General features: G+C 39.7%; 1 protein-coding gene across 1 annotated transcript; it reads left to right on the forward strand.

The window, feature by feature from the left end:
- Nucleotides 1-11194: 11194 nt before the first annotated feature.
- On the forward strand, nucleotides 11195-14973 carry FABP9 (fatty acid binding protein 9). The gene is made up of 4 exons (XM_086335405.1): nucleotides 11195-11412; nucleotides 13578-13750; nucleotides 14553-14654; nucleotides 14818-14973. The coding sequence occupies exons 1-4, from the start codon at nucleotides 11340-11342 to the stop codon at nucleotides 14866-14868; spliced, it is 399 nt and encodes a 132-aa protein (XP_086191531.1). The 5' UTR covers nucleotides 11195-11339; the 3' UTR covers nucleotides 14869-14973.
- Nucleotides 14974-15946: the final 973 nt, after the last annotated feature.

Genomic DNA, 15946 nt, shown 5'->3' on the forward strand with positions numbered 1-15946 from the left:
GCTCAGATGGTAAAAGAATCCACCTGCAGTGCAGGAGACCCCAGTTTGATCCCTGGGTTGGGAAGATCCCCTGGAGGAGGGCATGGCAACCCACTCCAGTATTCTTGCTGGAGAATCCTGTGGACAGAGGCGCCTTCTGGGCTACAGTGCATGGAGTTGCAAAGAGTTAAACACAAGAGAGTGAGTGATTAAGATTCCATGCTTCCACTGCTGGAGGAGTAGTTCAATCTCTGGTCAAGTAACTAAGTTTCCACATTCCACACAGCATGGAAAAAAAGAAAACATTTATTCTTTTCTGAATATAGTCCATAGGGTGGCAAAGAGTTCGAAACAACTGAAGCAGCTTAGCATGCACACATGCACCATATGCATAGGTGGCGTTAGCGATGAAAAACCCCCCTGCCAATGTGGGAGACATAAGAGATGCAGGTTTGATCCCTGGGTCAGGAAGATCCCCTGGAGGAGGGCATGGCAACTCACTCCAGTATCCTTGCCTGGAGAATCCCATGGACAGAGGAGCCTGGTGGCCTATAGTCCATAGGATCACAAAGAGTCAGACACAACTGAAGCGACTTAGCACACACAGACACACACAGACACACACACACACACACTATATGCATAACACCAAGATACAGAGAAGCCAGAAGAGGTAAATTAAGTTTCTGATCATAATAATTTACTTTACAAAAGCAGAGAGTTAAACTCTCACTTTGAAATTACTTAAGAATGGAGAATTCAAAGAGAGGTTTGTAGGAATTGTTTAGAAAAATTCTTGGTAAATCAATATGTATTAAACACTTACCATGGTCCATGCAGAGACATTACTTTACCAACAAAGGTCTGTCTAGTCAAGGCTATGGTTTTTCCTGTGGTCATATATGGATATGAGAGTTGGACTGTGAAGAAGGCTGAGGGCCAAAGAATTGATGCTTGTGAACTGTGGTGTTGGAGAAGACTCTTGAGAGTCCCTTGGACTGCAAAGAGATCCAACCAGTCCATTCTGAAGGAGATCAGCCCTGGGATTTCTTTGGAGGGAATGATGCTGAAGCTGAAGCTCCAGTACTTTGGCCACCTCATGCGAAGAGTTGACTCATTGGAAAAGACTTTGATGCTGGGAGGGATTGGGGGCAGAAGGAGAAGGGGACGACAGAGGATGAGATGGCTGGATGGCATCACTGACTCAATGGACGTGAGCCTAAGTGAACTCCAGGAGTTTGTGATGGACAGGGAGGCCTGGCGAACTGCGATTCATGGGGTCCCAAAGAGTCGGACATGACTGAGCAACTGAATTGAACTGATGGTCCATGCGCTTCATATGCTCTAACTTATTATCAAAATAATCCTATGATGAGGATTTGGTATTCCTGTTTAAAGATGAGAAAACTGAAGTTCAAAGTTTAAGTCTGTAAAAGTAAGTAGGGAATAGACATAGGAATTTGATATTCAAGAGAGCAATCCTAGCTGGGACACAGATCCAGAAACCATCAGTATTCAGTGGGCTTCCCTGGTGGCAAAGTAATAAAGAGTCCACCTGCCAATTCAGGAGATGTAAGAGAAGTGTGTTTGATCCCTGGACTAGGAAATGACAACCCACCCTAGTATTCTTGTCTGGAAAATTCCATGGACTGAGGAGCCCAGTGGGCTACAATCCATGAAGTTGCAAAGAGCTGGGCACAACTGAGCACGCACCATCAGTGTTCAAGTGGTAGCTTAATTCATAAATGGTGCTGTGATCATTCAAGGATTTTTTTCAAAATCTACTCTTCAAGTTCAATTCTTATTTTTTAGTTGATGTGGAAGCATAGAATAAGAAGATTCAGTTCAATGTAAATTTGCTAGATAAGTCAGTTTCTTGTTTTCTACGTTTTCACCATAAAATTAAAGCTGTAGAAACAAGATATGTCTTCAATGTCAGTTCTCTGATTTATCCTCCCTGGGACCTCTTTGAACCTCACATAATTTTTCGTTAACATTGCTTCTATCAACACACACACAGAAATATAGAGACAATTCTACTTTTAAAGGAAGAGAGACAGGATCAAATGGATACTTCTCGGACACAGATGCGTGGATATAGAGCCCATCTATATCTTAAAACAGGTATGAAAAAAAAGCCACTCACTCCCTCCTTGGAAATATTAAGAATTGAGTGAATTACTGGGCCAACTTATACCTTCTTTTATGCAATTCCCATCGCTACTAGCACTGAGCTCCAATTTCTGTGAATTATTGACTTGGAGTAGGTAAGCCTCCAAGATGGCCTTTGGGTAGCAATGTTTTTGGTATTTGAGATCTAGCTTCTGAGCAATGTGGTTATAGCACTTCTAACCAGAGTCTATGAGTACCAAGAATTTCTGGATTAGGGAATGAGACATGGCACTTGGATCACTTATCAATGGACATCCCTGTGCTCAGTTATGTGGAAAACACAATTTTAATGTTATATCCGATTATGGATCTATCCATCCATTTGTGCAACCACCCCATCTCAATTTACAAAATGTTAAAATAGTTTATGTGTAGCCAAACAGCCAGAAAATGCTAGGCAACAGGAAAAACTCAGTTACTGAGAGCATCTCAAAGGCAAGGATTGTGTCCTATTTGTAGCCATGTCCTCAGACCCTTGCACAATAAACAGCAGATTTGGAGTTTAGTAAACAGTTTTTGAGTGAGTGAGTGAACACTCTTCCCTGTGCTAGGTGTGGTTTGTAACACAGAAACAGTTCATGATCATGCCCTCAGTGTGGCAGAGAAATAACATGAACGTCATCACACCCCCTGGGAAAAAGTCCTCCTCTTCCCTCACCCTCCATATCTAAGAAGAGTTAAATTCTTCCTCCCATGACCACAGGAAAAATACATGTTCTTACTATAACATGATATTACCACATTTTAATTTCTCATCTTTTCCATCACTAGGCTGACACAGCCTCAGGACACTTATGTATATATGTAGCATCTAGTACAATGCCTGAAGTATGGTAATCACTCAATAAATTTTAGTGGAATGAATGAAGACAAAATATAGAGGAGGACATGAATTACATGATGAATTGTGTGGTATATTTTATGGATTGGAAGGAAGCGAAAGGCAAGCAGAGTACTCAGTGTGTGCTGGAGGAAGGTTTTCAGCATAGAAGATGTAGTTGAGCTAGGCCATGAAAGATAACTATAAAATTAATTAACTGCTTATTAATTAATTTTACAGTGGAATGATGTAGCAAAAACCATCTTAGTGTTAGTTGCTCGGTCGTGTCAGGCTTTTTGAGACCCTATGTACTGTAGCCCGTCAGGCTCCTCTGTTCTCCAAGCAAGATTACCTGGATTCTCCAGGAAAGAATACTGGAGCGGGTTGCCATTCCGTACTCCAGGAGGTCTTTCCAACCCAGGGATCAAAACCACCTCTCCTGCAGCTCCTGCTTTGCAGGTAGATTCTTTACCACTGAGCTACCTAGGAAGCCTAATGAAGACCCTATCTTCCAAATACCTGGGATATGTGTTCTAATCACTGATTGCTGCTTCTGATCATGGAAGTGCAAAGAAGGAGGTGGTGGCCACTATTGTTGCATTTCCTCCCATTGTTGCAAATACCACCCTCCTCCCGCTCCTCAAGTGATTGTCAGGAAATTTAAAGGGCCAGCACCTTTTCCTTCCCTTCATTTCTTACTTTTTCCTCTTTAAGGAGCCATAATTAAAGACTAGGACATTCAAAAGCAATTTCATATACAGAGGATATTAGAATGTCACTGTGCATTCCAAGGAAAAGGCACAGGGTCAGAAAGGACATGAGAAGACCTTAAGTTTATTCCTTAGGCTGGTCCTTGGCACAGAGCCAGATCCCAGCAATCAGAAAACAAAAACAAAAAGCAGCAAACCCTAGAGAAGGAGGAGAATCTAATTTCCAGACTTAGCACATTATTAAATTCAAATTTTCAGTTTTCAACAGTAAAATCACAGTACATAGAAAGAAATAGGAGAGTTTGGCCCATTCAAAGAAAAAGTTAAACCAACAGAAACTGTCCCTGAGAAAGACCTGAAGTCGGATTCACTAGTCAAAAATCAGTTACATTTCTATACATTAACAATGAACAATTCGAAAAGTAAATTAAGAAAACAATTCCATTTACAATAGCACCAAGAAGAATAAAATACTTAAGAATTAACCAAGGAAGTGGAAGTTTTATACTATGAAAACTATAAAAGATGTAAATAAATGGAAAGCTATCCCATAGTCATAGATTGGAAGTTGTCAATACTATACCGTTTGAAGTGATTTACCAATTTAATGGAATCACTGTCTAAAGTCCAATGATGTTTCTTCCAGAAATAGAAAAGCCCATTCTAATATCAAGGGACCTGAGAAGCCAAAAAAAAAAAAAAATCCTAAAAATGAAGAACAAAAGTTGGAGAATTGATACTTCCTGATTTCAAATTTTATTACAAAGCTACTATAATCAAAGCAGTGTGATACTGGCCTAAAGACTGACATATGGGCTAATGGAATAGAGTAGAGAGCTCCAAAATGAACTCTTGCATATTCCCAAGACCATTCAGTGGATAAAATACAATCTTCTCAACAAATAGTGCTTGGAAAACTGGATGCATGCATGCTCTGTCACTTCAGTCATGTCCAACTCTTTGTGACCCTATGGACTGTAACCTGCCAGGCTCCTCTGTCCATGGGATTCTCCAGACAAGAATACTGGAGTGGGTTACTGGGCTCTCCTCCAGAGGATCTTCCCTGACCTGAGATTGAACCTGGATCTCCTGCATTTTCTGCACCACAGGTGGATTCTTTACTTCTGAGCCACTGGGAAAGCCCTCAAAAACCTGATATCCACATGCAAAAGAGTGAAACTGATGTCTTTTTTTAACACCACATGCAAAAGTTAACTCAAATGTAAGACCTAAAACTTGAAACTTTTAGAAAAACTTCACAACATTGGACTTGGCAGTGATATCTTGAATATAATACCAAAGGCACAGGCAACAAAAGAGAAAATAGACTAATTTGATTCCAGGAAAATAAAAAATCCTGTGCCTTAGAAGACATCAGCAGCAGAATAAAAATGTTGGTCACAGGACTTCCCTGGTGGTACAGTGGTTAAGAATCCCCCTGCCAATGCAGGGAACATGGGTTTGATCCCTGGCTCAGGAAGATTCTTCATGCCACAGAGCAACTAATCCTGTGGGCCACAGTACTGAGCTCCAGTGCCGCAGTTATTGAAACCCACCTACCTAGAGCCCATGCTCTGCAACAAGAGAAGCCACAGTAATTAGAAGCCCAAGCACTGCAACAAAGAGTTGCCCCTGCTCATCACTAGAGAAACCCCATATCCAGGAACAAAGACCCAGCACAGCCAAAAATAAATACATACATACATACATAAAAATTTAAGAAGTGACCCACAGAATGGGAGAAAATATTTGCAAGTGATATTTCTGATATGGAACTAATATCCAGAATATATAGAGAGCTCCTAAAAACAATAACAAAAAAACTATTTGATTCAAAAATGGGCAAATGTCTCATATCAAAGAAGATATATAAATGGTCAATAAACACATGAAAAGATGTTCAGTGTTGCTAATTATTAGTGATAATGCAAATCAAGATCATAATGGGATGCATCTCACACACATTAAGATGGAGGCTATAAAAAATAACTTGCTAGTGAGGATGTGGAGAAATTGGACACCTTGTACAATGTTGGTGAGAAGGTAAAGCAGTACAATTGCTGTGGAAAACAGCAGGACAATTCCTCAAAAAATTAAAAATAGAATTAACCAGGTGGCATCAGTGGTAAAGAACCTGACTCCCAATGCAGGAAACTCAAGGGATGTGGATTCGATCTCTAGTTCGGGAAGATCCCCTGGAGTAGGAACTGGCAACCCACTCCGGTATCCTTGCTGGAGAATCCCACGGACAGAGAAGTCTGTTGGGCTGTAGTCCCTAGGGTTGCAAAGAGTTGGACACATCTGAAGCGACTGAGCATGCACACACCAGCAATTCTACTTCTGGTTATATACCCAAAATAATTGACAGCAGGGTCTCAAAGAGATACATGTATAACCGTGTTGGAAGGACTGATGCTGAAGCTGAAGCTCCAATCCTTTGGGCACCTGATGTAGAGTCAACTCAATGGAAAAGACCCTGATGCTGGCAAAGACTGAAGGCAAAGGGAGAAGAGGGTGGCAAATGATAAGATAAAGTTAGATAGCATCACCGATTCAATGGACATGAATTTGAGCAAACTCCGAGAGACAGTGAAGGACAGAGAAGCCGGGTGAGATAGTTCTTGGGATCGCAAAGCATTGGACATGACTTAACAGCTAAAGAACAACAACAAAAGTTCATAACAACATTTTTCATCTGTTGCTAAAATGTAGAGGCAATCCAAATGTCCATCAAAGGATGAATGTATAAGCAAAATATAAACAACACATTTTGCTTTATCCAACAGAATACCATTGTGTTAGAAAGGAAGAAAATTCTGAGATTTCCTACAACATGGGTAAACCTTGAGGACATTGTGCTAAGCGAACTAAGCTGGGCACATACACACAAAAACAAACACTCACGACTCTACTTATACAAGGTACTTATAGAAGTAAAAGTCATGGAGGCAGAAGGTAGAATGGTGGTTACCAGGAGGCAGGGGTGTGGAGAGTGGAGAATTACCATTTAACGGGTAGAGTTTCAGCTTTGCAAGATAACATTTCTAGAGATGGATGGTGGTGATGGTTGCACAACAATGTGAATACCACTGAAGCATGTGCTTAGAAATGGTTAAAGATAGTTAATTCTGTGTAATGTCTATTCTACAGCAATAAAAAAATTAGAAAAAAAATCTAGTGTAGCTCCAGCTATTTTATGTACAGCAATAAAGTAGCAGATGTATTTCTGAATCATTTTGTAGCTTTTAGTACATGTTTAACTTTATCAGCATCCCTCACCAATGGAGAATGTAACATCTCAAAATTAAAATTTATTTAAAAAGTGTTTAATAGCTAAATAGTCTCAAGAAAGAAAGCTAATGTAGAAAATGAGATACTGGAAAAGCATAGAAAAATGAGATCATGGAGAAATAAGTATTTAAACTGTCATGAATATAAAATGTGTAACTGTTCTATAACAGAATATTGTATTCTAGCTCCTTTGTTGGGATTAACAATTAAGAACATTTTCATTAAAAAGTTTTTTTACTGGAGGGAATGATAATTTTAAAAACCATTTGTTTATTTACGGCTGCACTGGGTCTGTGTTGCTGTGCTCCATCTTTCTCTAGTTGCAGCTATTGGAGTCTCCTCTTTGCTTGGTGTGTGGGCTTCTCATCACAGTGGCTTCTCTTGTGGAGCATGGGCTCTAGACCCCAGGCTTCAGTAGTTCAGCAAACAGACTTAGTTGCTTCATGGCATGTGGAATTTTCCCGGACCAAGGATCAAACCTATGTCCCCTGCATGGGCAGGCAAAATTCTTATCCACTGTACCACCATGGAAATCCGAAATGGTGTATTTTTTTTTTTTTAAATAATCAAACAAAGATGCCAAAGCTAGTAGTGATAGCGGCAGGACTAGAAGAGAACTTTCTTGGTTGAGAAGGTAGATGTGTATGATAATAATGAAACACTGAGCAAAGGTGAAAGGAGTCTGAGACTCCCTCTACCGTCTGATGACCATAATGAAAGGCGTGTCATATGAGCAGGTCAGGAGAGAGCAATGTATTAAAAGTGAAGTCGCTCAGCCGTGTCTGACTCTTTGCGACCCCGTGGACTGTAGCCCGCCAGGCTCCTCTGTCCGTGGGATTCTCCAGGCAAGAATACTGGAGTGGGTTGCCATTTCCTTCCCCGGGGTATTTTCCTGACCCAGGGATCGAACCCATTGCGGGCAGATGCTTTAACCTCTGAGCCAAAACTCTGTCTTAAATACAATTTGATTCCACTAATATGGGGTACCTAGAATAGTCAAGTTGGTAGAGCTGGAGATTACATTGGTAGATGCCAGGGACCCAGCGGGTGGGGGAGGTGGGGATGGGGGTGGGGAGTTATTGTTTAATGAGGACAGAGTTTCAGTTTAGGAAAGTGAGGAAAATTTCAGAAGATGGATAATGGTGAGAACTGCACAGCAAAGTGAATGTACCTAATGCCGCTGAACTGTACAGTTAAATATGATTAAAATAGTATGTCTTATGTGACTTTCACCACAATAAATATTTTTTTTAATTTAAAAAATCTTTGTCTTTACTTGTTAGAGAGATTAATATCAGTGATGAGGGAAACTGTCAGTTAAAACAAAATACACATTTTATTCCTCTTGTCATTCATTCATAAAACATTTATAGAGTACCTACAATATACCGGGCACTATTCCTCAAGGATTCAGAAGTGAATCAGAAATATTTTCTTTACTTGATGTACTCACAAAAGAGATCAGGGGTCAGCTGGAGGAGGACTCGATGCAATACTGTGAGAAAAGTTCCAGAATATACTTCTATTAAGGTATAATCGTATCACATAAACAGGGATCAGCCAGCTTGGAACCAGTTTCACAAAGGACATGATTCTGAGTTGGATCTGGAGACTTGGGAGATACTGTGCATGAAGCCAATATCACATGATACATAGGATTTTCTTTTAATATTTTTTTTTTTTTTTTGCCACACCAAATGGCATATGGAATCTAATTCCCTGTTCAGGGATCAAACTTGCACCCCCCACACTGGAAACACAGAAACTTAACCACTGGACAACCAGGGAAGTCCTGGAATTGGTTTTCAAAGTCCAAATTTAGGTGGAGCTATTTACAGAGGTATACCAATTATGAAGGTTTAAACTGCAAGGAACAAAAACTCAGACACACCGTTTTTTAAATAATAATGGAATTCATCAATTCTCCTTATAAAGATTCCAGCAACAAAGTGGTCTTGAGTTCTTCCTCCTTTTCCTCTCTCCCATTCTCAGTTTTGGCCTCATTTTTGAGTTGGTAACAGAATGGATGCAGCAGTTCTAAATATCGTGTGTGTGTGTGTGTGTATGTGGTAAGTCGCTTGAGTTATGTCCAGCTCTTTGCGACCCTATGGACTGCAACCTGCCAGGCTCCTCTGTTCATGGGATTCTCCAGGCCAGATTACTGGAGTGGGTTGCCATGCCTTTCTTCGAGGTATCTTCCTGACCCAGGGATCAAACCTGTGTCTCTTGCATCTCCTGAATTGGCAGGCAGGTTCTTTACCACTAACGTCACCTGTGAAGCCCCTAAATATCATACAAGAGAGCAAAAGTTGCCAAGGAGGGGACCGTCCCTCTGGTTCTCTCTTAAGGGTGAGGGAATTTTATAAAAGGCAGAAGTTTGACCTTCTCTTTTGCCTCATGGGCCACAGGATTGATTTCTGAATCAATCAATGGTAGAATACTTGGAACAAAACTGGTTAGACTAAGGGGAGACCTTGATTATGCTACCCCACCCCGGCAAACATGCATAGTCTTGTTTGCCTGCCATGTTTCAAGCTGAGCACATACAAATCCAGAACCAGGAAAGCAAGATCAAGTCTTTTGCTCTTTATTTGAGCATCACCTCTGAGTGTGCTTTCAACTGCTGAGGCACTTATATTCAGTCCAGTCTCAGTTCCCTAAAACTGACTCTAAGGTTTCTTCTTTCCTTGTTTTGCCCTCCAGATATTTTAACTATTTCCCCCATATTGTATTATAAACAACTTTTTTATATGTTTCCATCAAAATAAATTCTTTATACCACTTAAGATTTAACTTTGTGGTGCCAAAGCATCTGCTTTTGTGTGTGTGTGTATAATTTCCCCACAAGTAGATGGTCTGAATGAAGATTTCTTTGACTTGAAGGAATATTTTGACCTAGGCAGATAATAGTATAAATACTATTCTTCACTCTAATTTTCCAGCCTTCTTTAAAACAACTGGAGTTCAAAGCTGTCAGGTAAATCTACAACCTCAGAATCCAATCCTTCCCGGTAAAGGCCTTACCTGCCTAAAGTTCACTTCCATTACTTGGGTTATAGAAAATGATTTTAGAAGTAATGGCACAGATGTTTAAACTACTTCCTGCCTTCATCTTTCTTTTAGAATGAAGATATCAAAATACCATCAGATCAGATCAGATCAGTCGCTCAGTCATGTCCGACTCTTTGCGACCCCATGAATCGCAGCACGCCAGGCCTCTGTGTCCAACACCAACTCCCAGAGTTCACTGAGACTCACGTCCATCGAGTCAGTGATGCCATCCAGCCATCTCATCCTCTGTCGTCCCCTTCTCCTCCTGCCCTCAATCCCTCCCAGCATCAGAGTCTTTTTCAATGAGTCAACTCTTCGCATGAGGTGGCCAAAGTACTGGAGTTTCAGCTTCAGCATCATTCCCTCCAAAGAAATCCCAGGGCTGATCTCCTTCAGAATGGACTGGTTGGATCTCCTTGCAGTCCAAGGGACTCAAAATACCATATTTCTACCTAAAACTTCCATTCACAACTTCAATATCAATATTTCTTGATATTAATTATCAAGATTAAAGTTTTAATTAATCTTATTTTCACATCAAGATATTCTGATATTTATTATCAATATTAATATTTTAATTACTCTTCTTTTAATATCAAGATTTCTTTGTTATCCTAAAAGATGAATTTTAGTGTTAGCTTCCCCTCATTTTTAGAACTTAAATTATAAAACACCATCAATGATAATTGCTAGTTTTCTTCCCACTCTGCAATTACTCTTAATTAACAGCAATGATACCTTACTCCTCACTCCAATCAACTGTAGACATTTCAGTTACATTAAGTAGTATCAATTCATCAGCCCTGCAAGGAAGGGAGGGGTGCATATTCTTATAATGAAGAGAGTACTCTGGCACTGTGACTTGTCCAAATAAAAAGCAGCTGAGGTACAGCAAGCAAGGATGTCCCTGTATCAAGTAGGAAAACATCTCAGTCAGGTGTTCATTAGACATTTGTTGGGTTATTCCTTCAGAGTTAACTCAGCATTCATAGTTCAAAATGCTTATCTCTACTGAAAATTGTCTCCATTTCACAATATTTATCAGATGACTCTCAGGTTACCAATCTGTTTATTAGAAGCTATAATCATTGACTTAAATGCAATTTAACATGTTAATTTTCTGTGTCTTTATTTGAAAGTAAATAAAATGAGTCAACACTGGTGCCTAGAATCTTTGGTCTTGCTGCTCCCCGTTGGCCATTTCAGAAGAGTCACGTGATGAAGAAGTCTTTTAAATTAAGATTCTGGTAGCAGTGTGTTGCTTAAGTGTCTTTGGATTTTGGTTGTGAGCACCTCTTCTCTGCAAGCTTTCCATCATGGTTGAGCCCTTCTTGGGAACGTGGAAACTGGTCTCCAGAGAAAACTTTGATGAATATATGAAAGAACTGGGTGAGAAATAGCTTTCCAAGATTTGGAAACTGGCAATGCTTTTTGTGATGTGGTTGGGTTTGCACTTTACAATGAATTTTCCTACAATTATCTTGTTCATTTGGGATCTTAGGGTATATTCATGGGGTTAACAAAGTTTATGTATCTACATTTACTCTTTTATTACTAGTAATAATTATCTCTTTCTGCAATACTAGGCTCACAGATACTTCCTTCTAATTTATTATCTATATTTTTAGACCATATATCCTTTTTGAAAATACTTCATCCTACCCTCATGATAGAGTTTCTTTTTATCTTGGTAATTTCATTAAATAGATTTTCCCAGCTCCACATTATAGATAGCAATACCTATCTATAATTAAATTTATTAACTAAATTCGTTTCAAGGTTTACTTTAAGTTATAACTCCAAAAGAGTAATAACAACAAGCAAAATTTCTAGTGGGTTAATTTTTAGAGTTCTGATACACATGGGAGATTTTTAAAACCTTATTTTGAAGAGTTTCAAATGTTTTGTTGAAATAGAACACATAGAAATAGAATATTTTACTCATGAAATTTCCCACTATTGGACATCTCTCAGAATTGTAAGTTCTGCCTACTTTAGCTATTATTCAAGTTGAAATTAATATCATTTACAATAGCTCAGATAACTAATAATAACTAAACTATTCTTTACTAATGCTAGAAGAATAGTAATTTTTTAACATTTAATTAAGCAATTTTAACATATAAGAGAGACCTCCCTTTTAATAAAAAACTATATATAAAAGTTTTTTGCTTTTATGTAGTCAGAGGCTTCCCATCTGCCCATAATATGAATGTGAAATCGATTTCTATATCAATATTAAGAGATGGGAGTCAGCCCTTCTGCTCAACTATTGCAGGAGACAAGTTCAACAATGGACAATTCCCAACGTGAATAGCAGGGCCAGGCTCTCAGCCAAATTGTCTAATTTGCCTCAGTTCAGTTCAGTTCAGTTCAGTTGCTCAGTCATGTCCGACTCTTTGCGACCCCATGAATCACAGCAAGCCAGGCCTCCCTGTCCATCACCAACTCCCGGAGTTCACTCAGACTCATGTCCATCGAGTCAGTGATGCCATCCAGCCATCTCATCCTCTGTTGTCCCCTTCTCCTCCTGCCCCCAATCCCTCCCAGCATCACAGTCTTTTCCAGTGAGTCAACTCTTCCCATGAGGTGGCCAAAGTACTGGAGTTTCAGCTTTAGTATCATTCCTTCCAAAGAAATCCCAGGGCTGATCTCCTTCAGAATGGACTGGTTGGATCTCCTTGCAATCCAAGGGACTCTCAAGAGTCTTCTCCAACACCACAGTTCAAAAGCATCAATTCTTCGGCGCTCAGCTTTCTTCACAGTCCAACTCTCACATCCATACATGACCACTGGAAAAACCATAGCCTTGACTAGACAGACCTTTGCTGACAAAGTAATGTCTCTGCTTTTCAATATGCTATCTAGGTTGGTCATAACTTTCCTTCCAAGGAGTAAGCATCTTTTAATTTCATGGTATTCAGCCAGATCTGAATTGTACCTACAAATAAGAGAAGCCTGCACTTTATAAGTCATATTCTTTTAGAGTAGATTAGATACTTTGAATTTTTTTTTTAAGGAAAAAAAAGCATGCTAAAGTTTATGGACAATTAGAAAACTTGTGTTTAAATTTCAGTTCTGTTAATTACCAAGCAAATCATCTAGAATAAGCCTTTCTACCTCTCTGGGAGTCAGTATACTCATCTCTAAAATGAGGGTAGTAATACCCCGTGCTACTGAAATACTGTTGTTGAAACACTTCATGAGGTAATGCCCAAGCATACGATTGAAAGTCACCACACAAATATAGATTTTAGATGAAGTACAAGAGTCCCGGTGATTTTAGATGAAGCACAATAGTCTCAGAAAGTGAACTTAGCTTTCAAAGTGTCAAGCATAATTACTAGACATGTCTTCTGATTGGGAGGCTTGGCTCAACCAGCTGATACAGAGAGCACTAAAGAAAACATGGCATACTGTCCAAAATGTCAATGGGGAGAGGATGCGTTCTTTTTTAATTGCTTTCCAAAATGATTGCTAGCACTTCCTAAACTTCTTAAGGAGGCATGTTGTTTCCTCTACTCATTGAGTTTTCTTCTCACTCATTCCCACAGGAGTGAGTGTTGCACTGCAGAACCTTGCAGGATCAGCAAAGCCAAGAATCATTATTAGTGCCGACGGGGATAAGATTAGCATCAAAACTCAAAGTGCTTTCAAGAACTCTGAGATCTCCTTCAAGCTAGGGGAAGAATTTGATGAAACCACCATAGATAACCGGCAAGTGAAGGTAAGAACTAAATCTTCCTGCTTCATAATCAGGAAAAGTCTAGAAGGCAGTTAGGCATAGTTTGTTCTAATTCACCCAGTCAGTTTGAGTTTATTTTGTTAATTAATAGAACACATCTCTAAAGTCAATTCTTCGGCAAATGATTTAGGGCCCAAAAACTCAACATGTTTTCACTGCTTCTCTGATCTCTCTTTGTCAGTTTTTGTTTGTTTCTAATGTTATTTATTTATTTATTAGCTGTGCTGGGTCTTTGTTGCTGCACGGGCTTTTCTCTGGTTGCAGTGAGTGAGGGCTACTCACTAGTTGTGGTGAACAGGCTTCTTGTCGCAGTGGCTTCTCTTGCTGTGGAGCCCAGGCTCTAGGGCTCTAGGGCTTGGGCCTCAGTAGTGGTGGCTCCCCGGGTCTACAGCACAGGTTCAATAGCTGTGGTGCACGGGTTTAGCTGCTCAGCGCCATGTCAGATCTTCCCAGATCAGGGGTTGAACCCTTGTCTCCTGCATTGGCAGGTGGATTCTTAACCACTGAACCATTAGAGAAGCCCTTTCTTTGTCATTTTATAAAACAGAATATGGAACAATCATTCACAAATAGTTTAGGTATTGCTTACCTGGGGGAAAAGAGCATCACTTGAATCATCTTTTGAGACTTCCCTAGTTTGAGGGTATTAAATTAGAACAAGAACTGATGTAAGAATTTTGGAGAAAAGAATTTCAAAATGGAAATTAAAAAATAAATATGTAGTCTTGTGTCATTAGGATGTCATGAATTGCTATTTCTGACTGATTCCTTTCTACATTTATAGAGCATCATAACACTAGATGGTGGCTCAATGATTCATGTTCAAAAATGGCTTGGTAAAGAGACAACGATCAAAAGAAAAATTGTAGATGGAAAAATGTTAGTGGTGAGTTTTCTCTAAATTTAAAAATTTTTGATGCTACTATTTGACGCATACCTTTCGAATCATTCAATTGTCTTATGGCCTGAGTAGGCAGCCTGGGGAAAGAGGGACAGAGCAAATTTAACCTATCATGTACCAACTCTAATAGATGCCTCTTTGCTTTTAGGAATATATCATGAATAATGTTGTCAGCACTGGTGTCTATGAAAAGGTGTGAAGAAATTGTATGCATCAGTGAAAACTTGTTCACTAACAGGAAGCTGGGACTTGAAGAAGATGTACTTCAGGGCCAGTAATTTAAAAAAAATTTCTCAACATAAAATTGCTCAATAAAACCAAACTAAGTGCAGTTACGGAGCTGTTTAATCTTGAGAGTTAGAGACAAACTAAATGGGTGATACAAGAAACTACCTGTCTCTGGCGTGATCGTAAGATCACTAAGTGCCTTTTATTCTTTGCACACTTGACTTCTGCGATCCTTGCTTTTCCTTCAGTGGACCCATTCCAGTTAGGTTAAGGCTTTCTGTCAAAGGGTGGGTGCTCTGTTGAAATTCATGTGACTTCAAAGAGGGATCATAACCACTGGAATCTGCCTGCAAAGCAGGAAACCTGGGTTCGATCCCTGGGTTGGGAAGATCTCCTGGAGAAGGGAATGGCAACCCACTCCAGTATTCTTCCTGGAGAATCACAGAGACAGAGGAGCTTGGTGGGCTATAGTCTATGGGGTTACAAAGAGTCAGACATGACTGAGCAACTAACATCCCCTTTACACAACATAAGTGTTGAAAACCAATGTTGCTTTCTATTTTTGCAGAAGGTTGGCCCTACTTAAAGTCTTGTAGATAGGATAGATAGATGATAGACAGATAGATGATAGATAGATAATGAATAATAGATAGATGAGAGAGACAGGGAGAAGGGAAGAAAGACAGACACAGAGACAAAAAGGCTACAAAATATAGCCTGAACATTCTACCCTGTGCTTGAATTATTATAGAACATTTAAAACAATCATTATCCTACTTTTCCATAAATGTGTTTAACATAATCAGGCTAGTACATCTGTCACCATCACTTACAACTTCGTCTTTGCAGAATGATATTTTATTAAATGCCAGTGCTGGACTTCTAAACACCTAGTGGGAATGTAATTGTTAGAGCTTCATTAAGTCGCTTAATAGTTTCACTGATTACTGTTGCTAGGAAGTACTCTCCGGAGAAGGCAATGGCACCCAACTCCAGTACTCTTGCCTGGAAAATCCCATGGACGGAGGAGCCTGGCGGGCTGCAGTCCA

This window comes from Bos grunniens, chromosome 14, assembly GCF_055505025.1.
Source record: "Bos grunniens cultivar Pamir isolate PY7600 chromosome 14, Bosgru_T2T1.0, whole genome shotgun sequence".
NCBI classification, from domain to species: domain Eukaryota; kingdom Metazoa; phylum Chordata; class Mammalia; order Artiodactyla; family Bovidae; genus Bos; species Bos grunniens.